Source organism: Pteronotus mesoamericanus, unplaced genomic scaffold (assembly GCF_021234165.1).
Source record: "Pteronotus mesoamericanus isolate MK-2021 breed Mesoamerican mustached bat unplaced genomic scaffold, CSHL_Meso_final scaffold_232, whole genome shotgun sequence".
NCBI lineage: Eukaryota > Metazoa > Chordata > Mammalia > Chiroptera > Mormoopidae > Pteronotus > Pteronotus mesoamericanus.
Window position 1 is genome coordinate 5,531,475 of NW_026555311.1, and position 19,915 is coordinate 5,551,389.

Here is a 19,915-nt window from a genome sequence, read left to right on the forward strand (position 1 = left end):
TATGAATTTATCAATCAAGACAAGATCCAAGTCAGAGCTAGATCAATCTGTTTAGATATTTTCCCACTTAATCACTTAATGATTTAGTTGGCTCATCCATGCTACCTCTGAAAACAGGAAAATAATCATCATGTCCAAGCTATTCAAATGTCATTCTTCTAAAAATAACAGAAATGTTGTATTTGCTGAAATTTGTCAGAAGTGAATTACCCATCAGAGGAAGCCTATTTTCAGTCTATCAAAGAAAAGACTGGTACTTTGCCTGGAGGGTAAGGGGAAAAGGGGAAGCAGTTAATTTTATATCAATGCTTACCACATCTAAATGTTCCAGGGTGTGAAAATAATTTCATCAAAAATGATAAATGAGTCAAGACTCCTTTGAAAGCAAAATGTTTCCTTTGAAATATTTTATGTCAATTTTTAAAAGCCTGCACTAAAAAAAACAAAATCAGTTTGGATGGAAAGAAAATAGTATCTACAAGTAAAATATAGCATCTTTAAAAATTTTGTCTTACTGTGACCTAATGAGAAATGCATTTTATTTTCTTCAACTTTAAAATGTATTGAGAACTCTCCTAACTTTCTCTGAGGGATAATAGCAAACTAATATTAAAGTTTTACTTCTTCTGCCTGTATAAAAAACTAAGCCTGGCAAATATTACCAATGAATAGTTTACATAGACCTATATGCTTTTTACAAAACAGTCTATAGGGGCCCTGGCCAGGTGGCTCAGTTGGTTGGAGCACTACCCCATACACCAAAGTGTTATAGGTTCCCGGTCAGAGCACATACCTAGGCTGTGGGTTCGATCCCAGGTTGTGGGCTCGATTCCCGGTCGTGGCACATATGGGAGGCAACTGACAGATGTTTCTCTCTCAAACTGATAAACATATCCTTGAGTGAGGGTTTAAAAAAATAGTCTGTAAGGGAAAATATGGAAATTTTAATAATATTAGCATTTTCATTTGCCTATATGTCCTGTAATTCTCTCAGCAACTGTGGCAGTTTTAAAACATCCCCAATTCTTTGATACTCTGCTGATTAAATGTGGGGTCTACGTCTACATTCCCTGAAGATGAGCAGGCTGTAACAGTTTCCACCAATAAGGAAAGGCAGAGGCAAAGCTGTGGTTCTTCCCAGGATCAGTCTTAGGAAACTCAGTTCCCACACTGTTTGATGGAACATTTGCATGTGGATCTCTGATTAGCTATGTAGTAAGTCCATTTACACCACAGCTACTACAGTCTAAAGAAGCCAAACCACATGGAGAGGTCATGGGTAGGTGTCCTTGTCTCAAATCCAGAGTTTTCGGTTCTAGCCTATGTGTCTTCCAAATCATTCCCATCGCCAGCCACTGAATCGCCTTTGAGTCTTCCTACTTGAGGCCCTAGATTTCCTAAAGCAGAGAAGAGCCAGCTCTGCTGTGCCTGTCCAAATCCTTGATCAACTGTGAGCATAATAAAATTGCTGTTTTAAACCACCAAGTTCTGGCATAATTTGTTACATAGCAATAGCAACTGAAACAGCAATTCATTGCTGTTTTTTAAAAAAATCACAATCCAGATTCTAAAATTAAAATATAGCCCCTTTATCTAACATAAAAATGCATTATATTCTTAAAACTCTGGACATCACAGTTCCAATAATTGCAAAAGAAAATATTATCTTCAAATAAGTTCAGCATAATGTGTGTGTGCATGCGCATGTGTATACACACACATATATACAGAATGCACTAACTTGTTCTATTCTATTAGGAAAATACTGTATTTTGCCACATATAATGCACATTTTATTTCCCAAATTTTTGAAGGAAAAATAAGGATGTGCATTATACATGGGTACAATGATTACATACCATGGGTATAATAATCCCATGTACAATGCACACAAAAACATGGCTGTGCATTATACACGGCAAAATACAGCAGTTCCTTCCTAGAATATAGTATTTGGGAGTGTAAAGCTTAAGTAAAATATGGGAAGAGATGAAGTACGTATACTAAAAATGAAATAAACAACTGAGGGCTGAAAATTGGGTCTATGATGACAGGCAACAGTAACTAGAAACACAGACATGCTACAGACCTACACCAGCCACATGTGAACATGTTGAAACAAGGTTAATTTGAACTGAGAAGTGCTATAAGTATAAAATACACAATGGCTTTTGAATAGTATGTAAAAAGGTAAAGAACCATAGTAATTTTACACCTTGAATACATGTTAAAATAACACTTTTACACAGTGGGATAACTGGATAAATTCAAATTGATTTTACTTGTTCCTTTTTGATATTTTAATGAAACTTTCAGGCAATTTAAAATTACATATGCAGCTTGCATTTAATTCCTATGGAACGTTGCTATAATACAGAAAAATAAAAGTGAAAAAGAAAATTAATGAGTTTTCAACTTAGACCTAAATATATAAATTAGACATTAGTAGAAGCACTAATTAAAAAGCACTGAGATGTTGCCAAATTTCATTAAAGCTATTAATTTCTAAGGAAAAGGGGAAAATAACTGGCTTTCTGGGATAATTTAGATGCAGATATTTCTTTGGGTTCAAAATGATTCTGAAGCATATATGAAAAGACAGCTGGTATTTTAATAACTTCTAAACTGGACAGCAACAAAGGTTGTATAGGAAAAAATAAATTGGTTACATATGTGGATAGTCAAATTTTTGAAAAGTAACAAAATATTTTTCTTATTGCAAAGGTGATATCTAGTCATTGCAGAAATAACTAGAGAAAATGATCAAATAAAAATCAGCTGTGATTAGCATTTTGATGTATATATACCCAATATTTTCTTTTTGCATATAACTCCCTAATTTAGTTAAGCAAAGTGGGCTTATAATGAATTTTTATACGATTTCTTTATCTAGTATTACTTAAATGTTTCCATCATCATTTTAAATGTCGGGGTAGTATCCTATTACATGGATTTATCATATGTATTGATACTTCTCTAAAAGTAATCTATCAGTTACAATTGTTTGGTCAAGTCCTTATAGCTGGCACCTTAACTGTGCAAATACAGGAGACACCAGTTGCCCAGCCTTAGAAAAGGCAGGCAGAGACAAGGATCAGAGTGGGGCCAGAAGTTGAATTTAATATTCAAAGCCTTCAAATTAGCTATTATAACATGTTCAAAAAAAGAAAAAAATAATGTTCAAAGAACTGAAAAAGATCAGTAAATGAATAATATCAACAGAGAAATGAAAATTATTTTAAAAATTGAGATATTCAAAATGAAACTGAAATGAATGTGTTAAAGGGCCTCAAAAGCATGGCAAGAAAGAATCAATGAACTTGAAGACTGATCAATAAAATGATCAAATTCAAAAAAGAAGACAGAAAACACAGAAGAAAAATAAAACTTAAAAGACCCATGGGACATTAAAAAACACTCTAATATACATGTAATCGGTAAGAGAAGTGGGCTAAACAATCTCCCAAAAGATAACATCTACATCCTAATGCCTGAAACCCATAAAAATGATTTTATATGAGGAAGAATAAGCATTACTTTATATGAAAAAAAAAAATAAGTTACCGGTCTTGAGAGGAGGGGGAGTTTCTCCTGGATTATCTAAACAGGTCCTAAATGCAATCACATGTATTCTTACAAGGCACAGAGAAGGCAATGTGAAGATGAAACAGAGTGATAAGGTCAAAATACAAGGAATGTCAACAGCCAACCAGAAGCTGGAAGAGGCAAGAATTCATCCCTGGGCCTACAGAAAAAGTGTGGCCCTGCCAACACCTTAATTTCAGATTTCTAGTCTCCACAAGGAGAGAATAAATTTCTGTTGTTTTAAGCCATCCTGGTTGTGGTAACTCTTTACAACCAGCCCTAGGAAACTAATACAGTAAGGATATAAAACAGTAATTCTCAAAGTGTAATACACAGAACCCTGGATGTACCAAAAACTCTTGGGGAATCTGCAGGCAAAAACTACTGAACACCTTTTCAGTAATAGTACTAAAATAAAATAGTATTTGACATTTTTACTGTGTTAACACTTGCGCTAATCACACAAAATCAATGAGGGGTAACATGCTGACCCCATGCACAAAGTGAAGCAGTGCCACCGAGCAACATTAGGAATTATCGTTCTACCATGTATTCATAGTAAAAAATAAATAAAATAAAATGTCAGTTTCACTTAAGAATATTACCTTAAATACAGCAGTAAAAATTAATAATTAATATTAAATCGCAACCTTGGAATATAAATCTTTTTCATACTCTATACAATGAACATGTTGAAATAAACATAAGGCAACTCTCCTGCATACTTAAGTATAAAGGTTACCTTGAGGTAAAGTATTTGCTCAACTTAACTGTAAGCTTTTTCATGAAATACTATAATAACATGAACAAATATTAGCAAACAGAATCCAGCAATATGTAAAAAATAAAATACATCATGACCAAATGAGGTTTATTCCAGGCTCAGCATTTGAAAATATATTCACTGCAATTCACCATACTAACAGACTAAAGAAGAAAAACCATGTGAGCATATCAACAGATATAGGAAATGCATTAAACCAAAATCATTTGCAATAAAATAAATCTCAATAAATTCGGTATGCATAGAAGAAAACTTCCTTAACCTAATGAGGAATATCTACTAAAAACCTACAGCAAGCATCATATTCATCACCATATGATGATGAGATAATAAAAGCACAAAAAAAGTACTTAAAATATAAAAAATTAAGTATGTGAGGGAAATATATACTGATGAAAGGAATCAGAATTTAAATAAGTGAAATGAAATACGTTTGTGGACTAGAAGACTTGATTATAATCTTTAGGTTTAAAGCAATCCAAATAGAAATACCAGCAGGCTTTTTTTTGTATTTATCAACAAGCTGGTACTAAAATTTCTATGGAAAGTCAAAGGTATTAAAATAGCAAAAACACCAAACACTTTGAAAAAGAACAGCTGGAGGACTCACATTACCCAATTTCAACTTATTTTATATGCCACAATAATCAAGGAAGTGTGCCTAGAAATAGACCCATAAAAATATAACCAACTTAATTTTGACAAAGCTGCCGAAGCAATTTAATGGGGAAAAAATGGTCCTTTCAAGAAATGGTGCTGGAGTAATCCATATGCAAAAAAATAAACCTGAACACTTATCTCAGACCTTAAACAAAAACAACAAAAAAATTAAGTCAAAATGAATCGCAGATCTAATTGCAGAATTAAAAAAAATTCTATGAGAAAATACAGCATATCTAGGTATGGGCTGGGCATAAGTTCTTACATATGACACTAAAAACATGGTTAGTATCAGAAAATACTGATAAAATGGACTTCATCAAATTAAAATCCTTTGCTCTGTGACAAACACTAAGAGAACTGAAAAGCAAGCTATGGTCTAGGAGAAAGTATCTGCAAATCACATATCCAATAAAGGACTTTATCCATAATATATTACAAACTCTTAAAACTCAAAAGAAAGAAAACAGCTCAACTCAAAACTGCTGAAAGACCTGAGAAGATCAACACTAAGGAAGATACATAGCTGGCAATAAATATGTTATACAGAAAATACAAGTTAAAATAACAATGAGATACATTTATACACCCATTAGAATGACTAAAACAAAAAAAAAAATCAAATACTGACAACTATGTGGTGCAACAGGAACTCTCATTTATTGTTAGAAGCAATGCAAAATAGCACAGCCACCTTGGAATGTAGTTTGGCAGTTTCTTGTAAAGTTAAATATACACTTACCATTTACACACTTACATATTTACTTAACGTGTGAAAACTTGTGTGCACACAAAAGAATTGTATGAATGTTTATAGAAGCTTTATTCACAATCCCCCAAAACTGGAAACAACCAAGATTTTCAACTACAAAGAAACAGAGAAATAGTCCTGATACATACATACTGCATAGTAGTAAAATGCTACATAGCAAAACAATACTACATAGCAATAAAAGGAACAGACAATTGACTCCAGAATGCATAAATGTAGATAAGTGAGGGGAAAAAAAGACGCAAAAGACTACATATTGGCCCTGGCTGGGTAGCTAAGTTGGTTAGAGTATCATCCTGATACACCAAGGTTGCAGATTTGATCCCCAGTCAGTGCCCATAAAAGAATCAACCAACTGAATTCATAAGTAAGTGGAACAACATATTGATGTTTCTCTCTTTCTCCCTCTTTCCCCATTTATCTCTCTCTCTTAAATAAATAGAATACATTATGTATTTAAAAAAGACTATGTATTTTATGGTTCCATTATATGACATTCTGGGAAAGGTGGAATGACAAGGATGGAAAGCAGAGCAATGGTCGCTAGGGTTGGTGGAGAAGAGAGTGGAGGACTCTATGGGGGCTACATATACATGAAGACTTTTTTATGATGATAAAACTGTTCTATCTGGTACCATAGTAGTAGATACTTGACTGCATGCATTTGGCAAGACCGACAGACCTGTACACTACAAAGAATAAATGCAAATGTATTATATGCAAATTTTTATTAAAAAAATCAACCAGGATTTTAAGAAAATCTAGGATGGACTGCAGACTGTGACAAATCAGTATAACAACCTACCTGAAAGATACTGAGGTAAAAAGCATACAGATGGAAGGCAGACATATAATTAAAGACATATTTACATATATGCATTAGTATATAGACATTCAGGTATCTCCTAGCTGTCTGCCTAGAGAGCCTGGAAGCAGTGACACCCCACAGCAAGAAGCACATCCAGGGCACAGTTCTTGGTATCTAAATACCATACCCCAACAAAAGGAAGTAGGACTCCTTGGACAAAGAGCTGGTTATAGTGTTAACGTAGGGCAAGTACAAGATGGAGAATTTTTGTACCACAAAGTAAGTAAGTGCTCACAGATCAAAAGGATGGGGCAGAAGTACACAGCAGCCACCTGGAAAAAGCTCCCAATGGTCAGAGCTGTTAACAACTTGAGCAACAAATACAAATAATAATAGTACTGGATTATAATCCAGAGAATAAAATAAATATCCATGAGTCCATAATAATATCAATAAATGACTGAATAAATTTTAAAATGGGAGAAAAGGAACAAATCTTTCTTACAGAAAAATTCCAAATAATAAATGTAGAAGGAATGAGGGAAAAAGAAAAGTCATCATTTGAATTCTACACTAATAATTACTACAGGCAAGAGCCACTGAAAAATGATAAAATTGAGTAAAAATATAAGGAGAAACAGGATAGTAACTTCAGAGTTTCTCCCGAAGAATATTTATTAATACGGTGGTGTTTTTAACATATGCTCACAAATTATTTGATACACTCTATTCTAGGCGGTGAAGTTGAATTCCTTTTCTGTTAAATGTAGACTGGAGTTAAGTGAGTTATTCCTAACAAACAAAATAGGAAAAAGAAAAAATATATGTAACTTTACAGCTGGCCATAGCAACTATGGACTGAATATGCCACCTCAATTTCTTTTGTTAAAACCTTATTATCCCTTCCCAAGGTCCCACCTCTTAATACAATACTATCAAATTGGGGGTAGAGCTTTAATTAGGTCATGAGGGCAGGATCCTCATGATGGACTTAGTGTCCTTGTAAGAGAGGAAGAGATCTCTTGCCCCCACAAGCATGAACTAAAGAAAAGCCACATGAGCAAAGACAAAAGACTGTCATCTGCAAGCCACGAAAGGGGTCTTCACCAGAACCCAACCATGCTGGCATCCCGAACTTGGACTTCCAGTCTCCAAAAATGTCGATGGTATAGGCGGTCTAATCTTTGGTATTTTGTCATAGTAGCCCAAGCTGACTAAGAAATCCCCTCAGTCAAGTGACCATGGTTAACATGCCTAATGATAAAACAAGCTGATGTCATGTGCCCCTGATACAATGTGACAGGAAAGGCACTTTACTTCTGTGATATTCCTCCTAAAAATTCATAAACCCGATCTAATCATCATAAAGCATCAGCAAGCCCAAAATGAGGGACTATCTACAGAATAACTAACCAGTCCTGTCAGGTCCTAAACAACAAAAGACTAAGAACCTATCACAGACCAGAGGTGACTAAGGAGAAAGACATGAGAGGAAGATATAAGACTTTAGAGGAAGCTGAGTAAGGGTATTGCACTTTTTGTACTGTTTTTGCATCACTTCTGCAAATCTAAAATTATTGCAACACAAGTTTTTAAAACACCAGAAAAGAGCTGGAAATTACTAAATCAAATGTATGACATAGTTTTTTAGACAAATGACTACACCAAACAAAGTCAGAGTGTTATTCCTAAAAAGCAAATCTGATTTTTACCTCCTTGTCTAAAGCTTTCTAATGACTGCTCTTGCTATCAAGAAAAAAAAATTCCAGTTCTTTAGCATGGCCTGGAAGACAATGGAAGGCACAGTAGTCTGTCCTCCATCCCATACGTCTATGTCCTAATCCCTGGAACCTGTGATTATGTTAGGTTACGTGGCACAAGGGAGTTAAGGTTGCAGATAGCATTAGGGTTGTTAATCAGCTAACCTTAATATAGGGAGATTATCCTCAATTATCCACGTGAGCTCAACCTAATCACAAGAGTCCTTTCAAGTGGAAGATGGAGATGTGACAGAAGACAACTCAGAGATGCATATTGCTGGTTGTGAATATGAAAAGAGTGGGATGAGTTGAAGGAATGTGGGCAGCCTCTAAAAGCTGGAAAAGGAAATAAATGGGTTCTGTCCTAATGCAGCCCTACTGACACCTTGACTTTATTTAGCCCAGTTAGACTTCTAATCCACAGAGGATGAATTCACATTGTTTTAAGTCATCAATTTGTGGCAATTTTTACAGCTGAAAAGAGAAAACAACTGCAAAGGCCCTTCATGACCTGACTCCTTCTTACCTCTCCTGCTTCATCGCTCAATACTCCTTCCCACAAAGATTTTCAACAGATATGCTTAATATACTGAATACTACAAATCCTTCATGAGTCCACCAAAATTTGACCAGTAAATGAAATGTAATTTTGCTACCACTTAGGATGCCTACTGTTATGGTAAAGTGACAGAATACTGACCTGACAGGAAGAGGTATAACTTGCCACACACACAAAAAGCAAAGAAACCACAGCTCAATGTTAGGTATGAGTGTACACTAGAGCTCTGCATCAAGAGGCCACCTAAGAGGTTGGTTAGGGCAGAAGACTTAAGTTAGCGTGTAAAGGCTTCGGAGGGTGTCAGTAGATATGTGGTATTTCCCTAAATCACGCTTTTTAAAAATACAGGTATTCAAAGTTTAGTCTCTTCAAGAATACCACCAAAAATGTTAGCGCTACAGTAGCCATGAGTATGAAAATGCTGCACATCACTGGTGCACACATCCTTACCACACTACATTTTTCTCAAGGCATGCTTGTTTACCTGTGATCCTTCATACCGGCCTTTCCCTGGAAATTCCCTCTTCTCCCTTCATCTGATCAACTTTTACTCATTCTTCAGACATCAGCTCGGCTGTTCCTTTAGAAAACGTCCTCTAACCCTGCGAGTGAATGCCTGCTTAATGCTGCATCTACAGCAGTAGTCCCCAACCTATTTGGCACCAGGGACTGGTTTCATGGAAGACAATTTTCCATAGAGCAGGGTAGGTGGGGGTGGGAGGGAGGCAGGAGCAGAGCTCAGGTGGTAATGAGAGCAACGTCCATGGACGGAAGGAGGGAGGTTGGGGACCCCTGATCTGCAGTATGTTGTGCCACTATGGATGACTTTTTACATGAACTGTAATTGACTAACTGTAAACTCTAGAAGTGGAAAACTTGGGTCTGGTTTGCTCTCAGCTCTACCATATCCCGAAGGCTTAGCATAGTGCCTGGCTCATGGAAACCATTACTGTATTCTTGAAAAAGCAGCCCAGTAAATAACTATCAAATACTTCTACACCAGGCATTTATTTACCATACAACAATGTTATCAACAAGGACTATATGATCCAGGGGTATCCAACCTTTGGCATCTCTGGGCCACACTGGAAGAAGAGCTGTCTTGAGCCACACATTAAATATACTGCAACATGTAATCCCTCCCCCCCCCACCCCGTCCAACCACCACACTCATTCTCATTCTCTCTCTCTCTCTCTCTCTCTCTCTCTCTCTCTCTCTCTCAATGTTTTAAGTAAATTTACTATTTTGTGTCAGACCACATTCATAGCCATCCTGAGCTGCATGCGGCCCATGGGACCTTAAACCTAGTGGCTTAAAACAACAGAAATTTATTATTTTACAGTTCTGGAGGTCAGAAGTCCAAAATCAATTTCACTGGGCTATTGTCAAGGTATCAGGAGCAGAGCTGGCTCCTTTTAAGGCTCTGAGAGAATCCATTTTCTTGCTTTTTTCAGCTTTTGGTGGCCACCTACGTTCCTGAGCTCATGGCCCTATCTTCAAAGCAATTCACTCCAACCTCTGCTTCTGTGGTCACATTACTTTCTCTGTTGGCTGGCTGATCCTGTAAGTTCCCCTCTAATAAGGACTGTTGTGATTTTATCAGGCCACCCAGATCCGGGATAATCTCCCAGCTCAAAATCACAGCTGCAGAGGTTTCAGAGATCAGAATGGGGACACGTGGGGGAGGGAGGCATTAGTCAATCTACCATACCACGCGTCAATGGCAGGTCTTCACAAAACTGTATTACGACCTGCACTTCGGTGAAACCAACTTTAAAAATACATCAGTTCTAAGATACACCACAATTTCAGAGGTAAAAATGTGGCGGCGGGGCGGGGTGGAGTCTCAGAATCATTGGAGTAATTAACCACTGCATCCAGCCTAACAGTGCATAAAAAGATCACTGCAAAACAGAAAAGTCATGTTATTTACACTCTCTGAATTTTAACTTCTTAGCTTTCAAGTGAGGTATGTCCGTATAAAAGAAGAAAATAGATTATTTTAACACCCCTATTCACTTTTACCAATCTGACTTGAGAAGTAAACAAAACAAATTTTAACAAATAGTCTATATACCCTTTCAATGGAGCTGCATGGCGAGAATAAATTATCACAAGATCTACTCAAAGTTATGTCTGCCTCAGTGACATAATCTTCCAGAGACTACATTCCTATCCAAGGAAAACTGACTCTATTCCTGCTTTAAGCAAACTGGACATGAATATCAAAATTTACAAAGCAGTATTTCATGGAACATTTAGGCACTGTACAAAAAATTACCATAGGCTTCCCTTAAATAAATGAGTTTCCTCATTCCCACTACCAGAGATGCAACATTTTGAATATCAAGAATATTTGTTTCATTAGCTTTTTCCTGAATCAAATTTCAATACTTTTTTTAAAAGTCAGACTAAGAGTTTTCATTATCTTTGAAAGAATATCAAGGTCAGCAACGGAGGAGCTCCTCTATCCTGTCATTTGGAAAGGCAGAATCAGATCTAAGAATGTAATGGGTTAGCCAAAAATTTCATTTAGTTTTTCTTGTCCAATGGCTCTCTAGTGCTTAGTTGTCCTTAATTTCATTTGAAACAATTTTGTTAGATTGTATTGTGATAGCCATCATATTAGCATGCATTAAAAGGCTTATCAAAATTGGTGAATTTTTTATATGAAGCCATTTTAATATTGAAGATGGAAGAAAATACACAATATTTTTCGTGTATTATGCTTTATTATTTCAAGAAAGGTAAAAATGCAACCAAAATGCAAAAAAAAAATTTTGTACAGTGTATGGAGAAGGTGCTATGACTGACCAAACACGTCGAAAGTGGTTTGTGAAGTTTCCTGGTATTACTGACATTCTGACCAGATAATTCTTTGCTGTGGGGCTGTCTTATGCATTGGAAGCTAGTTAGCAACCCCTGGCCTCTACCCACTAGAAACGAATAGAGGGAGATAGCTGACATGTTCAAAATACCCGAATCAATAAAGTTATTGATGAAAATTAAATATTTATCTTTTATTTTATGGAAAAAACTAAACAGACTTTTTGACCAACTCAATAATTCATTCATCACTGAACTATCAAGAAGTAGATCAATATTTAGTCAGTATACATTTTAACAATCATCCTTGATAAAATAGTAAAATACCTCTAAATCAATTGGTAAACAGTCAGCTCTGACTGGCCCTGCTTCTCTGTTATGCCCTACCATGCTGGCCCCTTGCCCCAGACACCTACAATCTCCTGATGATCCAGCAACTAAGGGACGAATGCCTGGCACATTACAGGCTTACAGAATCCTGCCCTGGTGTCAAGGCTGGTATCTATTCAGTGGTCAGAACCTTTAGTACTGATTATTCAATCTTTCAAAATATACTATCTCTGCCAATAAAGCATCAAGAATATTGCTAAAGTACAGATTTTTTACAAGCATAAAAGATATGTCTGTACATGCATACACACACACAACTGAAAAAAATCTGCAATTAGAAACCCTAGTGATTTAAACACTGGGGAGTCCCAATCACATCTTGGGTACCTTGGATTACTCTTTCTAAAGGAAGGCTAATAGTTACAACAATAACTGTCGCAATCACTGCTGGCAGACAGAGTCTATAGACCCAGCCTATGCAATGATTTGGATGAAATCTCACTGCATTAAGTATAGTTTTTCCTGCAAATACTATATGCCAGGGACAACACTGCTTACTTTTCTATATATCACTTTACATAATTCTCACAACACTCCTGTGAAGTATCACTATTGTCATTTTAGAGACAAATAAGAAGGGGCAAGAAAGCTCACTAATTCATACAAATTCAAAAAGCTGGTAAGCAGTGAATAAACCAGGCACTACAGTTTCCAAAACTCATTTCACAGTACCTGTTTCTCAAAAATACAAGAAAAAACAAGCTAGTTTAAGACTTGGCCACTGGCTAAGCAAAGCACTTTACTACACCCTCTCCCCTCCTTACTTCATTCTGATTTTGCTCAGTTCCTAATATGAGCTGTGTTTAGCAGACAACTTTAGAAAACTTTCAGCAAGCCAGCTAGCTGAAGTAGATGGCCTATTTAAGGAAACCTTCCAAGAGTGGATTAGTGGGAGGAAGAGAGGGCTGGACAATGTAAGAAAATAACAAAAAGACTAAAATAGTGATTGAGCCTTAAATACAGGAAAAAGGTAGGGAGCCAAACACACATCCTTTCAGTGGCCAGTTTTCAAAAGCAGTAATATGAAGCGAAGTTCACTTGCTCAATTGATTGCCTACTGCGTGCTTCCTCTAGGAATATGAGGAGGAAAACTCACAAGGTCTCTGCCATCTTAACATTTCATATCCTGGTGTTCTGAAGGAAACTGAATGAAGGGACTCTCATTTGCTAAGCACCAGGTACTTCACAAATAGTATCTCAATTTATGTAATCCCCTCAAACCAACAAGAAAGCTCAGAGATGTTAAATAATTTTCTCCAGGCTGAATCAGAGCCTACAGCCTTTTCACTAGCCCACACATCTAACAATTCTGAGTATGTCCAACCTATTGGAAACACTGGCTTCACCAGAGCTGAATACAACATGATTTGTTCTAACACATAGTACTGACTAATGATGGCTTTCATTTCTAGGAAAGTCCATTGAAGATTGGCTGAATATCTGTTCTATTTCAGTGTTGACGGAATCTAACACTTCAGTGTTTATAGATGAAATTAGAAAAATGAAGTCAGCTGAAATTCTGGGATCAGTGGCAATCAATGTGGTGTACAAAAACTATTACAGATATATAATCTCAGAGACCTGCGGGAGAAGAGGTGAGGTGGGAATGAAAAGACACTGCAAATATGTGTAACAACAGACAAAAAAAGGTTAAACTTAGACAAAAGACACTTGTTTATATAGGGAGTGAACATTTTTAAAAGACCCTCAAGATATCTATCTATTAATCAACCCAGAAGGAAACTGTGTATCCAGATAGTTATATAATACTATGGCAGTATCTTCAAGAGGGGACCCAAATGCTTTTGTTCGCTACAAAGACTAGAAACCTGAGACACAGATGTCTCTGATCAGAAGGCACTTACCTCAAACATACTAGGGAGATTTATATCATTTTAAATTTTGCATGTGCTCTCAAAGTTGAAAGGTTTCCTATAACTGACCAGATGGTATTGCTGAGTAAATGGGATGTTTATTTATATCTTCCCTAATGAATTCAAATAATTCCCATTAGTATCCCATTTTTCCTTCACTATTGACAATTAAAATGATAACTGCTGGTATCATTCTTGGAAAAGGCATATGGAAGGAAGAAATGGGCACCATTTGCTTCCTAAAAGTAGACTTAAAACAGCAATGCTTTATTGTTAAATCTGGTTGTCCCATTCCCTCCACCCCCAAATTTTAAAGGCCCCTTTCAATTCAAGTCAATTTGAAGAAATTCTGGAGTTACATCATCTTTACCAGGATATTATTTCACTCAATCTTCCCTTGTTTGAGGACTCTGCTTTGGAAGGATTCTCAAAAGGCGGGGTGAAAGTTAAAAAAAAATTTACCTAATACTTCATATGGAAATACAAATAATTCTAAAAGCTCATATTCTGCTAAATGAAAAACTAATGTATAGAAATACAACTCCAAGGAAGAAAGTTGAAGAGAAATATTTCATAGATTCAAAGAAGTCAACTTCTCAAATTAAGTGGAAAAAGCATTTTTAACAGTTAAGCCTGGAACACAAGTAAAAGTTACAATGAAGTCTCAGTGTTCTGCCTCTCTATTCCCTACATTTCCAATGTCAAAGTTCTAAAAGGAAATTTTAAGGACAGAAAGATCTGGACTTGGAATCAGGATGAAAACTAGACTTCGTAAAACGAATGTTTAATGAACACCTAGAATTTGTTCAAAATCCTGAATACACAGCAATGAACAAGAGACAGATGAAACTGTTACCCTCATGCAGCTTACACAGGAAAAACACCCACTAAACTTTCTGGGTCATGACTTTTTCAAAAAATATTTTATTTATTTTTAGAGAGAGGGAAGGGAGAGAGGGCAAGAAATATTGATGTGAGAGAGATATATTGATTGATTGTCTCTCACATACCTGCAATTGGGGACCTGGCCTGTAACCTGGACATGTGCCCTGACCGGGGGTCAAACCGGTGACCTTTCAGTTTGCAGGCCAGCACTCAATCCTCTCAACCACACCAGCCAGGGCTCTAGGTCATGATTTTAATCTGTAAAATTAGGGAAGTGGACTAGGTGTTTTTCAGATTGCATTCCAAAAACACCTGGACTTCCGCCTCTATTTTAACAGTTCTGCTTTTTACTGCTTTCTCAGTCAGGGCTCTACACACAATTTCCTTTGGGAAAACAAATGTTTTAAAAGGTTTGATAACCAGTTAAGTGCTCTGTAGGTACCTTTCCAGTTTTACAATTCTGTTTTCTATGCTGTTTCATATTCATCTTCTGACCTATTTGTTTTTCACCAAGTCTGGAATTCCATAAAGATATATACGCAAAAGTAAACTAGTTTACATAGAGCAAAGAAGAAATCACAAACACAAATAGCTGCTTAATCATTATCTATAGATGCCAATACCAAAAACCATTTTTTTTCTAAGACTAGCAAACAAAAACAAATTTGACCTTGTTATTTCTCTGCTTAAACTACTTTCTTCCACAAGAAAGACAACAAAAAGTTGACCCTAGTTCTTTATCTTAATTCTGAATTGTGCAGAATGACATTTAAGGTTTTTCTGCAGTCTGGCCTCTTTAAAAGTACTCCTTTAAACTCCAATACCTTGGGTTTTCCCTACCACCCAGAACCCTTTTTGCTTCTTGAATGCTTAGTTTCTATACATGTCTTGCACTTGCATATTTCCAGACTTTTGTTCATGCTGTAACCTCTCTGCAGAGATAACACTGTCTTCCTACCCCTACCCGTCAAATCCCTTGATGTAACCAACTCAACTGTCACCTAAATACAGGTCAATTTAGGAGAAAGGCAGAGATTCTGTCCAACCTACTAGGCTAATCTTCAGTTCCCAACTGGTAAACAGGCAAGAATATTGCAATGGATTAAGTACCTTAATGGAATTATATAACCAGTAGAAATCAAGCATCATCTATATTTGACTTTTAAATATATTAATTGATTTGTTCTTACAGATTTAACATCTCAATTACAATTAATATGTCATCCCTTGAGCATTCACAAAATTTGTAAGGCTAAGATAAATATTTGACACTTTAAACATTGTTCATCAATTGTTAGCCAATGCCAACCCAATAAATTCAATAAATTTTTTTTAATTGTTCATTAAGACAATAATGCATATTCAGAAAATCAAGAAAAGACACAATCCTTAGATCACATGGGTTTACACTATTCTAAAAGACTTCGGATCTCTTTTTAAATTATTATGTTCCAGTTCCTTCATACACAAAGCTATTTTAAAAACAAAAGCAAGAATTTACATTAAGTTTACAAGAAGAAAAAAGTGCTCACAAATATCTTTATGCATGTTCCAGAGAGCAGTACAAAACCTACAATACTATTCACATTCAAACCCATTACACAGCAACTAAAGCATGCAATACTGGTAAGTTTGGCTGATCCAAAATATATTAACGCTAAGCCATCATTTTTAACTTAAGAAAAAAAAACTCAACCTCTAATTCCTAGGATAAACGAGACACTTCATTGTTTGAAAAGCATCTGCTGTAAAAATTAAATATTGGTTGAAATGGTTTATAAAGTCCAGCAAATTCTCCTTAACAACTCGGATAAAACAGGTCAGACCTACAGTTCTTTGAAGAGTACCAGTGTAGTTCTGCTCTCTTACAAACACAGGACAGGTATCTTTCTCAAGTTTTCAATTACTTTGGAGGATTCTCTTCTGAAATATTACTAAGTCTATAAAGAGAGTCCCGCCTTCCCACGCCCCATCCACGAACACGAACGTTCCACATCTCAAAACTAGGGAATGGATATCTTAAATGTGACCATTCTTCACTTGAAACTCCTGCACTCTCACCGCCTACGACCTCAGTGTGAAAGCGGCTTTCACGTTGCATTGGCTGCTGCCTGTAAGAAGGCCTGGCCTCAAAGCAGGGCCAACTTCGGCACGTTTCGGTATTTCTCAAAGTGAAACTGGGGTGGGGAGACCCCCCCACCCAATCTAAAGGCATTCGTTTAAATTTGTTTGACACCTGCTCACTTTCAAACACGATGACGAGCGTAATCAACCTCCGGAGGAGCAGCCGCAGCAGCAACGACTGATCTAGAGGCCAAATTGGGTCAGGGTTACAGTTACACTTAGGTTGCATATTTACACGCTTTTGACCACAAACTTGAGCGCTAACTGCAGCTCCTTTCAAGGGAGCGTGCTCGCCAGGCCGCAGAAATCAGAGTTTTCCTGAGTCGGGAAGAGCACAGTCTCCCCTGCCCCCCACCCCAGCTCGGTGGCTACCCCAGAATTCCCCAGACCGCGCACTCGGCGGCCTCGGCTTCCGGCCGGGTCTCTGCGGGCCGGGGTCGCTCCAGGGAGCTCGGTGCGCCCGGGTGGGATCCAAGGAATGGTGGTCCGCACCAAGCAACTCCAGAACCCCCGGCGGTTTCGGGCCTAGGGTCACATTACGTAAACAGTTCCGGCCCCGGCTTTCCAGAGCGGCCGCTCCCCTGCGCAGGGCACCCCTCCTCCCGCCGGGCCCCGCCCCGTGCCCCGACCCCGCAGCCCCGACCCCGACGCCCCCCGCCCCGCCCCGGGCGATGGATCCGGCCGCGCAGGCCGCCCGGCCGGCCTAGGCCTCATACCCCGCAGGACCACCCGCCTCACCGTTCTGCTGGTGCGGCGCCGGGCCCGCACCCGGGCCCGCACTCGGGCCCGCGACGGCTCCTGAGGCAGCGGCTCCCCCAAGCTTGGGCTGGATGAGGGCGCTGGCGGCAGGATGAGGGGACCCGGCGGGGGCCGACATGACGGCGCTGCTGGCGGCGGCGGCGGCTCCGCTGCGGGGAGGTGGGCGGAGGGAAGGGAAGGCGGGGCCGGAGAGGCGAGAGGAAGAGGAAGGAACGTGCCGGCGTCACCCAAGGAGTCACCCGGGACCGCGGCTGGGGGTCGGGGGTCCGCGCTCCGCCACCAAGATGAGCTAGCCACCGCGGGCGAGGGGAACCGAGTCCACCCTGCCCGGCCCGAGCCCAAGCCGCGAGACTCCCACCCCGGGCGGCTCCCCTAGAGCTAGGCCCGAGCCCCGTCGCCGCCACGCCCCCTGCAGGCCGGAGCCCGCGAGCCCACGCCTGTGCGGGGCCGGGCCTCGGCCTCAGCAAGGCTGGGACTGGAGGGATGGAGTTCGGTAGGACAAGGGGACCCGGGGCTAGTTATATCCGGGGGCGGAGGAGGGCTGCGGGGTGACGTCCGGAGCCCGGATTGGACTGACCCCACCCATCCTTACTCCAAAGAGCTACCCTGGGTTTGATAAACACAAATCTCAATCAGAGTAGCGTTATTCAAAACTTTTCCCACTGATTTATTAAGTCTAGGGAAAGGGAAGGGGAAAATGGAGTAAGGGAAACTAGCAAACTTTCATCTTCCTCAGGATTTTTGTCAAGTGTTGGCTTATCGGATTGGTGTTCAGAAGCTATAAAATCTAAAGCCAGAACTCGGCTTGCTTAGTTTACACCCAGTGAAATCTTTGAATCTCTGGCCTGCCCTGCATGCTAACTGGCAAGCAAGCCCTGGACTACAGTTACCCAAGTGGTTTTGCAATCTTGGAATCTTGGAGTGTGCCACCATTATTCTGTATTAGAAATGAGATTGCTCAGAAACATCGCATTCAGGATAGAATCTAGCAAAATGGTACTTCTGGAACGAAAAGTCTAATTTACTGAATGATTATGCAAAACTCAAAGTGTGTTGATCATCTCAATAATGCAAAGCTTCCTTTTGGTTGAATTACAAAAGTATTTCAATGGTTGGATTTCTACTTTCGAGTTTTCGGATTTTAACACTGTATCATGCTCCATGTGCACAAAAGGGGCAAGCAAGCCCTTTCCCACCGCTTTCCAGATTCACAGAAACGTAAACCCGCATGAACCAAAGATAACACTCTGCTCATCAAGATTACACGATTACAAAAGTTCCAACACTTTCCAGGAGTCCTTTGAAAAAAAATGGTTCAGAAAAGAAGCTCTGGATTAAGGGTTACCATTATGTGCAGAAGGGAGTAACTAGACAATTGACTTTCTGCCCCTGGAATGTATCCTCCTAGGTGTAAGAACCCCATTTGAATTAGAGGTATGTGGAAGGAAGGTGAACACCATCTTTTCTGGAAAGACTCCTAAAGAGAAGGACTGATTTTTAACAGATCTTCCCCACAATCTTTATCACCTTAACTACCTCCACTAGTCCATTAATTGGCCCTAGTATTTTTCTAGGATGTTTATAAAAATCTTTTGTATGCCAGATCCCACAACCTTTAATAACATGTCATTTCACTCTTGCTTTACGTTCCATGACTACCGTCAGTAAAGAAAAGGAGGAAAAGGATGAAGGATTCAGTGCGTACCACTTACCAGGCACTTTGCTAGTCACTTTAGGTATGTTAGTTTCCCATTTAGTCCTCACAATAACTCTTCCCCAGCCCCCTATCTCCATTTTACCAGTGAGGAAACTAAGGCTTACAGAGTTCAAGTAATCTTAGTAAAAATCATGAACCTGTAATAACAGAACCAGAGATCAAACCAAGATCTATTTAGCTCTGAATACAAAAGCAAACCAAACCTTTGCTCTGTTCACTACAAACTATAATGGGTTGATTTACATCTTTCTTCATAAAGCTATGCTAATTATGATGTACTATCTTGCTTCAAACGATTTTCAGTTTTATGTAGTTAGACTGTGATCCAGTGTTCTTTAGAATGGTGAATCCCAGAGTTTGAAACGCAAAGTCTCAGGTGCCATTCCAGATCGAGTGAACACTGGAGGGGGG

At 38.7% G+C, this 19,915-nt stretch overlaps 1 protein-coding gene across 7 annotated transcripts in view; it reads right to left on the reverse strand.

Annotated features, from left to right (window-relative positions):
- SEC24B (SEC24 homolog B, COPII coat complex component) overlaps positions 1 to 18,109 on the reverse strand; it is a 94,285-nt gene extending 76,176 nt beyond the window's left edge. For 3 of the 7 annotated variants that reach the window (XM_054591631.1, XM_054591628.1, XM_054591626.1), the window contains exon 1: positions 17,767 to 18,108. In XM_054591631.1, coding sequence (XP_054447606.1) covers positions 17,767 to 17,905 — 139 coding nt within the window. In that variant the 5' untranslated portion in view covers positions 17,906 to 18,108. Of the gene's footprint in view, positions 1 to 17,766 lie in introns of all 7 variants that reach the window. The other 4 variants (XM_054591632.1, XM_054591630.1, XM_054591629.1 and 1 more) reach the window with 2 other exon arrangements.
- Between the last annotated feature and the right edge of the window lie 1,806 nt (positions 18,110 to 19,915).